Source organism: Anguilla rostrata, chromosome 1, assembly GCF_018555375.3.
Source record: "Anguilla rostrata isolate EN2019 chromosome 1, ASM1855537v3, whole genome shotgun sequence".
Taxonomy (NCBI): Eukaryota; Metazoa; Chordata; class Actinopteri; order Anguilliformes; family Anguillidae; genus Anguilla; species Anguilla rostrata.
Window position 1 is genome coordinate 62,420,431 of NC_057933.1, and position 14,621 is coordinate 62,435,051.

The 14,621-nt window shown below is 40.6% G+C and overlaps 2 protein-coding genes across 4 annotated transcripts in view; one reads left to right on the top strand and one right to left on the bottom strand.

Annotated features, from left to right (window-relative positions):
* Window positions 1–3,416: 3,416 nt before the first annotated feature.
* Window positions 3,417–8,880, top strand: cdca7b (cell division cycle associated 7b). 2 transcript variants are annotated; one of them, XM_064348078.1, is made up of 9 exons: window positions 3,417–3,505; window positions 4,522–4,662; window positions 5,274–5,651; window positions 5,755–5,832; window positions 5,992–6,177; window positions 6,615–6,752; window positions 7,544–7,693; window positions 7,990–8,126; window positions 8,384–8,880. In XM_064348078.1, the coding sequence occupies exons 1-9, from the start codon at window positions 3,503–3,505 to the stop codon at window positions 8,403–8,405; spliced, it is 1,233 nt and encodes a 410-aa protein (XP_064204148.1). In that variant the 5' UTR covers window positions 3,417–3,502; the 3' UTR covers window positions 8,406–8,880. The 2 variants fall into 2 exon arrangements, with proteins under 2 accessions (XP_064204148.1, XP_064204143.1); XM_064348073.1 differs by lacking the exon at window positions 3,417–3,505 and adding an exon at window positions 3,549–3,775.
* A 63-nt stretch (window positions 8,881–8,943) lies between these two features.
* Window positions 8,944–14,621, bottom strand: part of si:dkey-233k19.3 (dynein axonemal heavy chain 11) — a 73,952-nt gene continuing 68,274 nt past the window's right edge. For both annotated transcript variants that reach the window (XM_064348051.1, XM_064348061.1), the window contains 7 exons: window positions 13,342–13,461; window positions 11,555–11,797; window positions 10,905–11,087; window positions 10,704–10,819; window positions 10,285–10,397; window positions 9,947–10,087; window positions 8,944–9,593 (listed from right to left, as the gene is read on the bottom strand). In XM_064348051.1, coding sequence (XP_064204121.1) covers window positions 9,346–9,593; window positions 9,947–10,087; window positions 10,285–10,397; window positions 10,704–10,819; window positions 10,905–11,087; window positions 11,555–11,797; window positions 13,342–13,461 — 1,164 coding nt within the window. In that variant the 3' untranslated portion in view covers window positions 8,944–9,345. The remainder of the gene's footprint in view (window positions 9,594–9,946; window positions 10,088–10,284; window positions 10,398–10,703; window positions 10,820–10,904; window positions 11,088–11,554; window positions 11,798–13,341; window positions 13,462–14,621) is intronic.

Below are 14,621 nucleotides of genomic sequence, written 5' to 3' on the forward strand. Positions count from 1 at the left end.
GTTAGGTTCCAATTCAGCAGAAAATTAAGAACAAAATAAACTGTTATTTGTGGGCGAAAGACACTCATCTCGAACAATCATACGAGGTTTAAATGTAGTGGAGCGTTCAGCTGTCTTCAGTCTGACGCGAAACAATTACAGTCTGGTGTTGCCTCCAAACATCCTTGTAGAGCAATTATCCGCAATCCTTTCTTTGGGTATAGCTCTGAACCTCATTCCTATGGATTATTTGCTCGTTTTATTAGAGTTACGCTGTAAATGTGAAAGCAGAAGTCCGTTTCTACTCTTACAAAACTCATAAAACTATTTCTCAGTTCACTTCTCCATCCAAAAAATATTACTGATTATGGTCATGGAGAGCGCAGTAATATAAAAAATATTGATAATCTAGTGGTATTCAGTTTCTCTTTAGATGTTTGCTTTTATGTTAGCGCTGTTTACTATTCTCAGTGAAGCTATTTGACTTTCAGACTATGGACATTTGCTCATCAGAGGCCTGTGCTTCTGCTTTGCCGATTGGTACAGAGCGTATGAAGTGGAAACTCAGTGTAAAGGCTATTATAATATGTTGGTTAATTTTCTCCCGAAGAATCAATTTGAATAAGGTAATGCCTGAATTAAAATGTGTATTGTATGTGTTACGCACAATAGTAACAATACACCAGGAGATGGCACTAATGCCACGGTCACAAGAAACACCCTTGTTTCTTCATGCTGGAAACCTGTTTTACGTTTTCACTTTTCGCCACTTCTTCTGAAATATTGCATTAACATGTGAATCTGGCAGATCATGCAAGCAAAATAAGAAGTAACCCCAAACATCAATGCAATCAGTACGTTGCTAACATTGTATAAGTAAAATAAATGAGTGATAATTTTAAAATATGTTGTCAAATAGACCTGCCCTAATAATCAAAATCAGTGCTAAATTCTACATAGGTACAATCAGTCATGATTACATTTCAATCTCAGTGTGGCTCAGTTGCACTGGGAGATTGCAGAAGAAATCACAACCTTGCCTGATGAGCTGAGAACCTTGACTTTAGAACCTTCCATAATATTTCAACAGGATGCTCACAAATCAATCATCGGTGTGTAGCTAGTGTCAGGGAGACTGTGACAGTGCAAGAGTCCAAACCGCATGCATGGACAGCATTTCAATTCACATCACTCAAAAACAGAAATAAAACACCGGGAAGAAGCAACACATGATAGGGTGTTGATTCCTCACAGTCTTTTATTTCTGTTACAGCCTCTCAGCGGTAGTGTAATAAAGTAGCTATGTATGGTCAATGGCGTATTAATTGGTGCTACAGTTATGTATGGACAGGACTGGTCTATACTTTGGATGGTGTCTCTTGCTGAAATTAACCAGTCTTGTGTTTCATTTTGTATCATGATTTTGTTACACCATATTTTTAAATGTTTGTAGAATCAGAAAGCTCATACGGAATGAACAACTGTCGGTATTAGAAGTTCTACCACTTTCCTTTTATATTTTGTTAAACTATGGAAGTTACCATAATAAGTGTGTGTGTGCCGTATATAAAAAATAATGTTGTATGTGGTGATAAATTAGTCCTCAAATATATAAATGATATGGTAGCTCCAGCCTTTCTGTCACCCTAGGTGAACTGGGGGGCAGGGAGCAACATAGCAACTGGGCTGTGGAGGGGAGATGTTTCCTTTGTTTAGTGCCCCCCCTGAGGGATGGCACCCGTCTTGCCTATGCCTAGAACTGGCCCCCACTTAAAGAAACCATACTATTCAACCTTTTGCGTTGTCAGAATATAAGATTTACTGAAATTGGCTGCAGGGAAGCCTGCTACATTTCCAAAGAAGACACCAAATGTTTGGTGATGTCAATGGGTCATAGACTTGATGCAGTTATTGCATTTAAGGGCTATACAACTAAATGTCAGACTTTATTGCTTTGATTTACTTTTAAGTTCATCCATTAACTAAATTTTGCACAGCTGAAAAGAGGGGCAGGCGGCTGTTTCTGTAAAATATACACACATTTAAATACCATGAAATAAAAGCTGATTGTCTGTACTTTTGTCTCATATTCATCTTTTGATCTCAAATCCAAAGGCCTTAAGTATATACTGTTGCAAAAATAACAAATTCCACTCTACCGTTACCATACTTTCAGAGGGCACTGTAGATAACTTGCTAACTTATTCATTTGGCTGATGCTTACCCGAAGACTTGTGGGACTATCTACCCAAAGAGTTCATTTTAAATGTAAAATGAAATTAATCAAATGAACATTGTTGGATGTTAAAACAGGCTCTTCGTCATTTCTTGTTATCTTTTGTTTGACATCGTGTCCTTAAATTACTGGTGGTGTGTCATGCATATGCACCTAAGGACCACATCTGTTAAAGCACCCATACATGAATGCCCAAACATATTCCCAGAAATATCTTATAAATCCAATCTACACCTCACTCAGCGTGTTTCTGTGCAAGACTTTAAACAGGCTTCCCTTGCAGGGCATGGCAAATTACATGAGTCCATTAGTATTCTGCAGTACGAAAGGTCAATGTCAAATGCACCTCATTTAAAAGTCAATAGCCATGTACATAATCTCCAGGGGATCCCAGATGTGTCTCCAGAAACAGGAATTGTGTATCATTCTGTTAGAAGCCTACAGGTCAACCGTATTGCTTTTTTTAATCTTGACCCTTTAAAATATGCACCACATCCTGGATTATCACAGGTCCCTTTTATACGGAAAACACACATTTCAACAATACAATCTACATACTGAACTAAATTTAAAACCGTAAATAACAAATGAATTCATATGTAGGGGACACAGTGGAGAGATATCAGTTGAGGTCTTAACAACAATTCATTAAAGAGTCAAAGGGTAATGTTATGATAATGTGATTCCCCAAGGTAAAGTCCCCTGTAGAGAATGTTGTGAGGTTCATACATGAGGTTTAAACCCCTGTGGAATTAAAGCAAGCAATGGAGTTTGAGGCATTGAGTAGTTTTTTTAAAAAAAATGTGCAAATCAAATAATGCAAAAAAAAAAAAAGTCAGTTATTTTAAAAACAACTAGTTACCGTGTGAAACATCTGAAAATGTATTAGAATTTCCAAACTATTTTACTAATGAATTTATTAATTTGCTTAAAGTCTTGTTAAATGCTTCTTTGTTGTATGGATTTATTTAATTTCTGAAAGTTTAGTCAATATAAAATTTACTGCATTCGTTTGTTTCATTTTCTCCAAGAACACTTGGAAATTTTGTTTCCGGAAAACAACGCCTCGGACATAATATAAGAATATATTAATAAAGAGCTGTTTCGTAAATAATACCGATAGGCCAAACCGTAAATGATAATTTCTGTAGGATGCATACCAATGAACTATATAAGAAGAACAGGCCAGTGGTGCATACACTACCTGCATGACCGAGGCGAGTTCGTTTTCCCGCGAAACTGCAGGGTGTGAGAACCTGCCTGAACCCGGACTGTTCCAAAACAAAAATGGTGGGTGCCCGGGTACCCAACTGTAATAACATGTGCACGGTTTTTTATATTTTCTGACAATGGGAACATTTTTTTCCTAAATTGCCGCGCGCTGTAACGCAACTGATTTAAACACATGTTGTAACGAAACGTACTGCAATTGCAGCTGCTACATAATCATAATATAAAGACTGGCTCAAAATATTCTCCCCCGTGATCTTTCAAACCATTTGCGTTTGAGGATTGAACTTTTGAGCAAACTGAACGTTAAACATGGAAGTATCAATGACGGTAAGAGTTATTTGTCCCTTACGATAGCTGGTAAAAATCTCTTTAGTCACCACTGTCACAATAATATGATGGAAATTTAAAATGAAATCATTTGTAGCATTGCAATAGTTAACCACAGTCATCTTGTTCATGTTTGAAAGTTCTCTTCTCATCCGGCGTTACAGCGTGGCCAGCACTTCAACTTTGCTAGCTGTTATTAGGCAAAGCGAGTTCGTGCATGACTGTGAATGAATGTTTTGATAAATAAACTTGAATTATAGAGCACCAAAGAATTTGCTGGCACAAAATCTCGTGTACCTAGCTAGATAACCTTAGTAGCGTAATATTAGTTCAGTAATTCTTTTCGAGTAACTACTTCTCTCTCTACGCCGGCTCTATTAGCTCAGACTAACCGCGGTATACTTGCTGGCTAAAATTCGTCATCTTACGTTAGAACTGTAGTTATACCTTTGACACATTCAGGCTCCCACGGAATTCCGCTGCTTCCTTGAGTCCCTTCTAGCGGAAAATGAAAGCTAACTATTCCCAGATATGCTACGTACTTGATTAGCCAAGCAGTTGGTTAGATAATAGTATGCGGGAAAGGTAACTTCAGCGAACTCGTCACAGCAAGATTGGCTACTAGTTTGCCAACGTTACCCTAACTCCAGTTTTACATGTTATAATAGCTAGCAAGGTCTGCACACAATGCATTTAACGTTAAATAAATGTGCTCATTAACACCAGACGTGCTCCTTTTTTTACAGGATAATGATGTGTGTTTCAAATCCAAGTACATTACGGATGAGCTGGTTCGGATTTTCACTGAAGAAACTGACACGGAGGACGAAGAATTTGAGGGGTTCGACGAAGATAGCTCGTGGATCAGTGATGGAATCAAGTGCATGGTAAAGTCAAATGATCGAACCCCAGTTTCATTAAGATTGTCGTATAATCCAGTTTGAGTGCAGCGCGAGCACGGACGGAAGTGACTGAAGATTTAGGCAGGTTAAATCATTGTTATTTGATTTACTCCCAAAATGAGTCTTGTAAATACCAGTATTATACTTGTAACTAAATGTGATACCAACTGTGTGACTGGTATGGATAGGCTGAAGAGCTGTTTTCATCCACTGGAGCCCAGCGACGCTCTGTTATCTATTATATTCACCATAATTTCCAGCACGATTTAAAATGGCATAAGACGTTAAATACAGGAACAACACACAACAGGAGCTACAGAACAGTTGAAAATACAGCAAATTGGCACCAAGTCAAAGAACAACTAAGAAAAATCAAAGATCAGACCACAACTGTAAAAAGCATGTACCACTCTGTAAATGCGGGATGAAGATAAAGCATTAATATGTACACAGGATTAACGTAAACCATGAGTGAGCAGTGTGTTTGCTTGGGCATGTCCTAGTTATGCGAATGAATGTGAAATATGATCCCAGAGACACGCATTTCGATTTGTTGGTCTAAACATGAACATTGTGGTTGCTGGTTTCTTCCGCAGTCTGAGGAGTCAGAAGACGACGATGAGGACGACTCAAAAGCCTTTGCGAGGAGGAAGAGCGCCGGTCTCTGCGTGGCCTTTCGGTTTCCAACCAAGAAGGGACAGGCCCAGAGGAAAAGTGAGCGGAGGCACAAGCAGGCCTCTGACAGGCAGACTGATCCTCAGCCAGTGACTCCGAGGGCCAGAGGGAGAAGAGGAGGCGCAGGAAGAGGAAAGAGAGGAGCAATGGAAAATGTTCCCCCACCTCCGATGAACAGCAGTCCCCTGCAGACTAGCCCCGCTCTAGTGTCTGAATCTGGAAACGAGGACACAGCTGATGAGGACCAGTCCCAAGCTTTGCAGAAGCGGGCCAATAATATCAAAGAAAACAAAGCAATGGTACATTTTTAGTGTCGTCCTTCCTTTGCTTTAGTACGAGTGTCTCTGCTGCTTGTGGTATTAATCGGAAGTTTTGCATCTTGATTATTTTTCTCCTTTTCAGCTTGAAAAGCTGCTAGCAGACTTGAGTTCGATGCCTGTGCTTTTCCCGGTGAAAACACAGTCAGTGTCTACGCCTTCGGTGAGAGGGAAAAAAACATTTGACAATTGATTTAAAAATAAAAAGCAATGTTTTTTTTTTTTAATTCTGAAAACTATACTGTGCATATAGTTTTGCACTGTATTTTCATTTTAAAAGATGCCTTTTTATCGGTAACTAATGGAATTTTCCCTCCTGTAGCCGAAGAAGAGATCGAACCCTAAGAAAGCCCGACCTCAGCGTGAGATCACCGAGCGTCGTAACCCCACACGCAGCGCACGGCCTCCCGCCAATTTTGGGGCTGAGGATTTCTCCATTTCGCCCTCCAAGTTTATAGCGCAACTTGGGAACATTAAGAAGGCGAAACTTAGGGCAAGACTAACCGAGGTGAGTGGACTGAGCGGAAGCTATCATGGGGAAACTATAAAACTAAACAAGGACACTGTACGGCTGGATCAAACAAGCACTTTAGTCTGTCCTGTAATGGCACTCAGTTTGGTGTTTTAGAATATGCAAGTGAACAATGTTGGCTTTTTCTTTAAAGTTTATAATTGTTTTTAATCTCCAGATATTATTCAGGCCAAGCACAAAGTAGCCAGTTATTTACTGGCAAAGGTGAAATTTAAATGACTAATGCTATGTTTTTCATGAAGCAGGATTTACTAGGACTGGGACAAGGACTACATATTGCCTAGCTGGCTCTCAGGATGTTTACGTCCTGGGGGGAAAAAAAGAGAAATTAGTTTTAAACCCATTGTAGTTGACCTTATAAATGTTATTGAAATTTAAAGTGATCAAAATGTGTCTTGCGTATGTTCTTACAGGTGAACCACGATGGTGTAAAGAAACAGCGAAGGTCCTCCTCAAAACACACAGCTCCCCGTGCAGTCGATGACATCACAGAGGATGAGCTGGAAAATGTGGCATACACAGCAAAAGACAAGATTTATGACAAAGAACATGTGAGTTTGTCCTTTTAGTAATGTCTTAACATTTGTAGGGTTTACACATTACCAAGACTCCATTATCATTTCAGTATTGTTTCAGTTGCATGTGAACAGTCCTTGAGATCATGTCCCCTCATTTACTCAGTTGGACACTCCTAAATGTACAGTATGTTCACAGTATGGGGTGAAATCCTGACATTTAGCGTGTGATGAAAATGCTGAAATCCAGCCTTGGACGTGATTACATTTTTTTTTACAGCACTTTACAGTGTATGGATGCTCATTTTAAAGGCCCCTTTCCCCTGCAGTGTAGTGTTTAATGGGGAATGAGGGACCGTAATAGGAACTCATAATGTCCCTATTAAGAGCTGTTTTCTGGGGACTGTGCTTTTTGACCACGGCTAAGAACAGCTCAAGCCGTTGAATAGGAACGATACTAGGGGTGTCTTCTCTTAAAACACTGAAACATTTGCTAGGCTTTTTTATATTTTGAAACACATGTTTTGATTACAATTACGCTTTTGTTGGTAAGCAACGGGATAATGTATATTACTTGTATAAGCGGGATAATGACTGAGGGGCTGGGCATTCTCTATTTTAATGTATTTTTTCTTTAATTTGCATATGTTAAATCAGTAAACGGAGCCCACAGCACACAGGCTAGTTGCACATGTAGAACCTTTGTGAGAAAATGAAAAAAGGATTGAGTTGGCATGGTAATTGATCGATCCCAGCCCTAGTTCCTGTGACTCGGTTGCAGCTCAGTCATGTCATTACAGGCAGGTTTGTCACTCTCTACCCTTCAGGGCAGCACTTGCCATCAGTGCAGACAGAAGACCATTGACACCAAGACCGTCTGCAGGAATCCCAACTGCTGGGGGGTGAGGGGCCAGTTCTGTGGGCCCTGCCTGCGCAACCGCTACGGTGAAGATGTCCGTACTGCGCTGCTGGATTCTGTGAGTCGCCCCGGGACCTGTACCCGTGTGTCCGTCTGTGAAGCTTTACCTGAAAGTCTTCACCTGTGTTCATACCAGTGGATCTCTGTGTTCACCTCCTGTGTATTAACCTGTGCATTTCTTCCTTTGCTTACCTTTGCTAAAAAAAATATTAAAAAAGCTGTTACGTTAAAATGCAATTTATGCAGTTAGGCCAGTTTGCTATGTCAGTATGCATATCCACTATCCGATGAACAGGTTGTAACACTGTGTGTGTGTATGTGTGTTTGGTTCTGCGTGTGCGTGCGTGTGTGTAGATGTGGGTTTGCCCTCCATGTCGGGGCATCTGTAATTGTAGTTTCTGCAGGAAGTCCGATGGCCGCTGTGCCACAGGGATCCTCATCTACATGGCCAAGTTCTACGGCCACAGCAATGTGAAGGAGTACCTGGACAGGTGAGCAGCCATAATACCCATCTCATTTCACTGTTCAGTAGCACATTTCCATTTGAGCATAGTGAATAGTAACATAGTAACATAATGACAGTAACATAAACAGTGAATATGGGTATTGCTTTTGTGTTTTGCAAAATATTTTTCAAATAGGAACAGTTGGTGGATATTTACCCATTTCAGCCTCACCACTCAGTTTTCTGTATGTCAAAGTAAAATATTTATTTGAACAAAGACTTACATTTTTCACATTTTTTCAGCCTCCAGAAATGCGTGTCTTAGGACCCCTTATTTACCGAAATCGCCCAAGAGCAGTGGGCCAGCTGAAGACTGCATTTTATAAACCATGGTTAAGGGACTGTATCTTATTTACCTTTCATTTCAAAGTGGTGGACCGTTTAGTTTTGTCTTTCAGTGAATGTATAAATGTCTGTTGGTCCTTTTGGTATTACCTATTTCAAGCCAGCAGTGTATTTGTATTTTGTACTAATAACACACAATTAATAGAAGCCTATTAGCACTTTCCTATCACTGACACTGAAAAATCTTGATCTCGTTTTTGTGGCATTCTTTTACTTGAGCATTTTAAAAGGCAGAATTGTATTATAAAACCAGGCAATCTCATTTTGTTTAAGCCATTCCTTTAATCCAGTTGTCTCTTGGAGTACAGTGTCATTTTTTGCATTTTTAAAAATATACTGTGTTCAGTGTTTTTGTCAATACTGGAAACTGACAATAAAGCAGTGTAGTTACAATACTCCTTGATCAGAACTCAATCATTCCTACCCGAATGACAACATGATACTGATGCGGTTGATACTTTTTGAAACTTAGGGACCAGAAACCACAGGTAATCATTCATTATTTAAAGGTATGTAGGTAATGGAGATGATTATGGATTATCAGATTATACATAATAGTCTTTACATTGAATTCTGTTGAAAGCCAACCAACCTTTCAATAAACTGTAAACATAATAGCAGATTAGAATATCCACCCCTTTAAGTTGCATTATTAGAATAAAGTATTTGAATTACATTTGTTTTGTTTTATACACATTGTCACCTCACACATAGGATGCATAATATGACCAGAGGTGAGGGGGTAGAGCTCTGATTGGGTGTAGGTCTGGCTCCAGGGTCCCCGCTGGCCCCTCACACACAGGTGGGGAGGTGGAGCTCTGACTGGGTGCAGGCCTGGCTCCAGGGTCCCCGCTGGCCCCTCACACAGACAGCAGCAGGGCCACTCCCGCCAGGACCCACTTGGCGGGCGGGTCCCTGGTTTTGAGGGGGAAGGTCCAGACGTAGGTGGGCCCGCGCACCTTGGTCTTGTAGACGGGGCACTCGTAGATGCTCTTCAGCTCCTGCCGGTCGCTGGGCATGGCTCGCAGGTACACAACGGGCATGGGAGGCGTCAGCTCCTTCAGGAGGGCGTCTGTGATCATCCCAGTCTGCGTGTCCCAGCGTGCGCCTGGGGGAGCCACAGCGAGAGGGGGGGGGGGGGCAGGGGTGTAATGGGGCGAAGATCAAAATGGGACATGCTGCAGTGACAGGAATCACAGCCAGGGGAATAACTCTCCCCTCTCCTCATGTGCTTTATGAATAATGCATTGTGAGGCATTATAATGTAAGGCCACTTCCACAATGAGTGTACTAATCAAACTAGGTGCTCTCCTATTACACACGTCTGGTTGACCGAGACTAATATGATTAAGTCGGTGGATGCAGCTACACTTGCAATGACGTCAGTTAAAATGCATAGCTGTATAGGATATTTGGGGAATCCTGTAGGGGAATCTCTGCTTGCTGAGACCCTGCTCTTACCTTCCATGTGAAGTCCATGGATGTATGCGCCCTCCCGCGGGGCGTGGCCATAGTCTTCTTTCGTCTTCTTCGTCACGTCCACGGTCAGGCACATCTTGTCCAAAGCCCACTCATTCTTACGGGCGATGCTTTGCATTATAGCTGTAACATGATCATGGTTTAAGAAACCCAAAGAGAAAGGGGGAAAAGAGACTGCACAGATGGAAAGAACTGCAGGACACTCACTAGTGAGACAGACAACCGTCTGTCTCTATGCAGTCTTACCTGTGAGAATCTGTGTATCTCTATGCAGTCTCACCTGAGAGAACAGACACCTGGCTGTCTCTATGCAGTCTTACCTGTAAGGAAGGACTGGGGGTTGAAGAGGCCAGATAGCCAGACCACAGCTGGAAGAACCAGGTCCTGCGTCCAGGTGTCCAGCTCCCGACACCGAGCTAAGAGGTCACTGAACCTGCCACACATGCAAGCCTGCGTTTAGACCATGCTCACCTCCATCTGTGTTCAGCCTGTACCCCCACCCCTGGCCTTAGACCATGCTACCTCTGCTTTTGTGTATGTCTCATGGAATACCCCTGCAGTGTTTGTATAACTTATACAAGCGTAGCATACATATATGCTTCCTAGTACACAAAGTACACAAGTACACAAATATACAGACTGTAAATGTAATGTCATTTTTTAAATAAGACCGTCAGCGTGTCCATGTTTTGTATAACATTATTGAAATGTTTTTATTAAAACAGAAAGTTTGAGTTACCACTGTGCAAGTGTATTGGTGGATGGGTAAGCCAGCCTGGTCCACAGCTCGGGGACACCGTCATAGAATAAGGCTGCCTGCAAGGCTTCCATTTTTGCAGAGATGGTCAGCTCTCCCTAAAAAGATAAAATATATAACTGTAAGAAAGTGCCCTTTTCTGAAAGCATCTGCATGGTTTTTGCCTGAAAGTTCTGTGATTGCCTTCAGTCCCAGATCCAGCTCCTTCAGCGACCTCCTCATTTCCTCGATCAGCACGTTCATCCGCTCGCACTCTTGGAAGCACACCAGGATGTAGGGGCTGCGTTCAGACGTCTTTGCCATTATTTCTGCCAAGTTAAACTCCTCTGGGAGCTTTTCCAAGATGTCATCCAAAACACTTTTAACCTGGACAAGGGGACATATACTCAACATAAGAGACGATTACAGCCTACTGAACCAGTATAGATAACGAATACACTGCTGCAAATATCGCAATCAAAACAACAAAAATCTTGTCAAGGTCCCACAAATAGATTTTGCTGGTAGCTAAACCTAACTTTAGCTGTAACTTACAATTTCACACTTACTTCCCGCTCTCATATACTGTACATTAAATTAGTAATCTATGGTGATTTGATATTAAAGAGCACAAATACAAGTTGAGTGCAATTCAGTACACTCAAATTTGGCAATAAAAAGTTTATTCAACCCAACTGAAGTGACATCAGTATTGTCAGTGAATCTCGACTAACAAGCCCCCCTACCCGATTTTTAAAATAGTTAATTATGCAAAATATAAACTTACCTACTCCGTCTAACTGGTAGTAGTTACCCTGCTATGGAACTTTTCCCACTGTCCATTCAATGCTTACCTTCTCCTCAGTGCTCTGCACTGCCCCCTCCCCAGTAAACGTATCCTGGAGCTGCAGTTCCAGCAGTGTCCTGAAGAGGGCGTCGGACGTGACAGTTAGAAACTCGATCTCAGCGTTGGGGTGCAGGCCGTACAGTGTGGGGTTTTCTGGGGGGAGATGCATGTCCACATAACTGCGGTAGCCACTGTAATCCAGGTTTGGGGGGGCCAGAAATCCTGGAGAGAGAAACAGCTCCCCTTCAAACTGGACAAAACAAAAATACAAAAATTTAGCTCGCAAATTAGACAACACTGTGACCAAATAACCAGTCAACTGCTAGCTAACTCATATTTAAATGTCACTACTTGACATAATGTTATATTTTTTCTAGCTGACAATTAGATTTTTTCCTTTTGAACACGAGTGTGTACCCTGTCCATTTAATACTTTAGTGCTCAACAAATTACTGCCAGAACAACAAAATAAAATTGACAATATTATATAGGTATTTAATAATAGGTTTTAAATGCAGTAAACCATGCTACGTATTTTGCTAGCTTAGTTGAGTATTTTTACAAGATATGGGATCATGCAAACAGTGCAGTCGACTGCAGTTTCTCTTGCTTCACTGTCTATGGCTCGTGAGTATTTCAGCCTATCCTGTTACTCAGCCCTACTGCTGTTATTAACCTGCATGCATATTAACGTGAATGCATTTGCACATTCCGCTAAGCTACTGAATAAGTGACTGCAAAATGATATAGTAATGTAATATTTACTAATCTGCATAACCTCTTTTGTGTATATACATGTATACATCCATTCTACACACACCTGTTTATAAATACTGTACATATTTACTTTGGACTGTTTGCTTGACATAAAATTCTGAAAAGTGCAGCTACTAATTTTTTCCCGAAAGGGTTCATTTTTAAACATGCATTGGTCTGTAATCAATAGTGTGGCCAGTGGCAGCTGTTTGAGATGAATGTTACTACACATACTGTTAAACAAGATGATTGATGGCTGCTAGTCTGAGGGCCTAATGAGATTGTAACTGCAGCCACATACAGGAGTGTTTAAAGGCAATATGGAAAGGTGTGATCAGACGGCTAGATGTGTCGGGGAGGGGAATTCCTAACAGGCCTTGTGTGCTAGTTGCTAGATGTATAAAATGTTTCTAATTATGAATATTTCTTTTACAATTACTATAACATCTTAAGAGTGAAACTATTTTTCTCCAGTATGCACTGTTTGACGAGTAACCAAAAATCTTGCAGTGATTAAAGGCACATGATATTTGCTAGAAATACTGCTGCAATGTGTTTACTAGTGTTCCACTAGAGGGCAGACTTAGCCCAAAAACTAGGTTTCTGTGGAATATTTATGATAATTCCCTATTTTTATAATAATTTGCTCATTATACATTCTAGTTAAGACTACATAGAGTAGCATTGATAACATATGCAGTATTAATTCCACAGAAGTATCTAAAAATGATTCTAAACATTCAAGGGTTTATCATAGCCTAAAATATCTGTTTAATTACAATGTTTAGCTGCATCAATTGGCTGGTTATTTAATTACCGCGTAGGAGTATACACACTGACAATTCAGGCATTTATTTATCATGTTAGCATGAACATATGGAATGACCAGGTATTTACTGTAGAGTGGATGACTGGGCCACCGTTATTCACAATGCTGAGATGCAAGGAATGATCTGGTATTTACTGTCTGGATGCATCTACTAACTTATCAGGAGTTTACCTCGTTGCGGTGCATGTAGTGACTGATCAGGTATTTACCATGCTGGGTTGCATGAATTCGTGTAGGTAGGTGCAGCAGAGTCTTCTGTCCCAGTCATCAGTGATGTGTCCCCCATACATGATCTCTCCAATCAGGTAGCACAGGTCTTCCCAGGGCACCTAGCACAAATAGACAATACAGGTGTCTATCACACCACAAAGAACAACACAGGTGTCTACTGCTAATTTGAGCTGATTATAATAAGACAGAACAAAAATTTTTATTAACACTGAATGAGGCTTGCATTGAATGTTTCAATTTACAAATGGCATGATGGGAACTGAAGTTCCCTGGCAAAAGCTGTGGATTTGCCCTTTGACACTAATTACTGAATCAATTAATGAATTAAGTGCACCTGCATCCCCACATAAACCTGGTGGACACATACTGAGGATGGCTGTATTTCCTCTGTATCTTCCATTTAGTCAATAAAATTAATTTAAGTACATCTGTTTAGAGTGTGGACCCACACTAATTTATTTGAATTATTTTTTTGTGTGGTTAGACACACCAGAGAAAGCAGCTTTGCAAGGGCTTTGTTTTTGAAATGATGTGGAGCGTGCATTGCAATACTAGATAAATTTAAGCTTAGCCACTTTGCTACATGATTTTGCTATTTATTGGTGTGACAAGTGAATATGAAGTATGTAAAGACATCGATGCTGCATTGAAGTACTTATACAAGGCCATAAAATCATATATGTACAGCAAGCGAGTCCAATATTCGGAATGATTTTACCACATACTTTTACTCTTGTGGCAGTCATGCTTTTTCAAGAGGCAACTTTTCCTTTTATAATTAGGTTATAATTATAACAAACTTGATCTGTGATAAGGATCATGGTAGTGTCAACTATGCTTCATGAGAACATATTTGGGTGTAAAGGCTAAATGTTCTATTACTATTAACAGTTTTTTTTCTAGTACTGACACCATTCTCATTTTATCTTGTTCATGATGTTGTGCCTTTTCATTCAGATTATGATTTAAGCCAACTGACCAAGTCTAGATTTAATAGCATTTTCATGTGTATACATGGACAAATGGCTTCACATGGGGTTTCTGCTTAGTCAGGCGTGTTCAATTGCTTCCTTTGTGAAGGAAAAAGAGTTTACAGTATCTCGCCTTGATTCTAGGCTTTTGATTGCCTTTGGAGTCTGTTATTGGTGTTTGTCAACAGGAGGAGAGTTGTGCCAATGAACGTCAGGGAAGCCACTGTGAGGCTGAGAAATAAGGAACAAACAATCAGAGACATAGGCCAAACCTTAGGCTTATCACA

What these genes read in the sequence shown, in the direction of transcription:
- cdca7b (XM_064348073.1), top strand. An exon ending in AGTCAGTGTCTACGCCTTCG is followed by an intron (nt 5,833 to 5,991) that starts GTGAGAGGGAAA and finishes TCCCTCCTGTAG; the next exon opens with CCGAAGAAGAGATCGAACCC. An exon ending in TTAGGGCAAGACTAACCGAG is followed by an intron (nt 6,178 to 6,614) that starts GTGAGTGGACTG and finishes ATGTTCTTACAG; the next exon opens with GTGAACCACGATGGTGTAAA.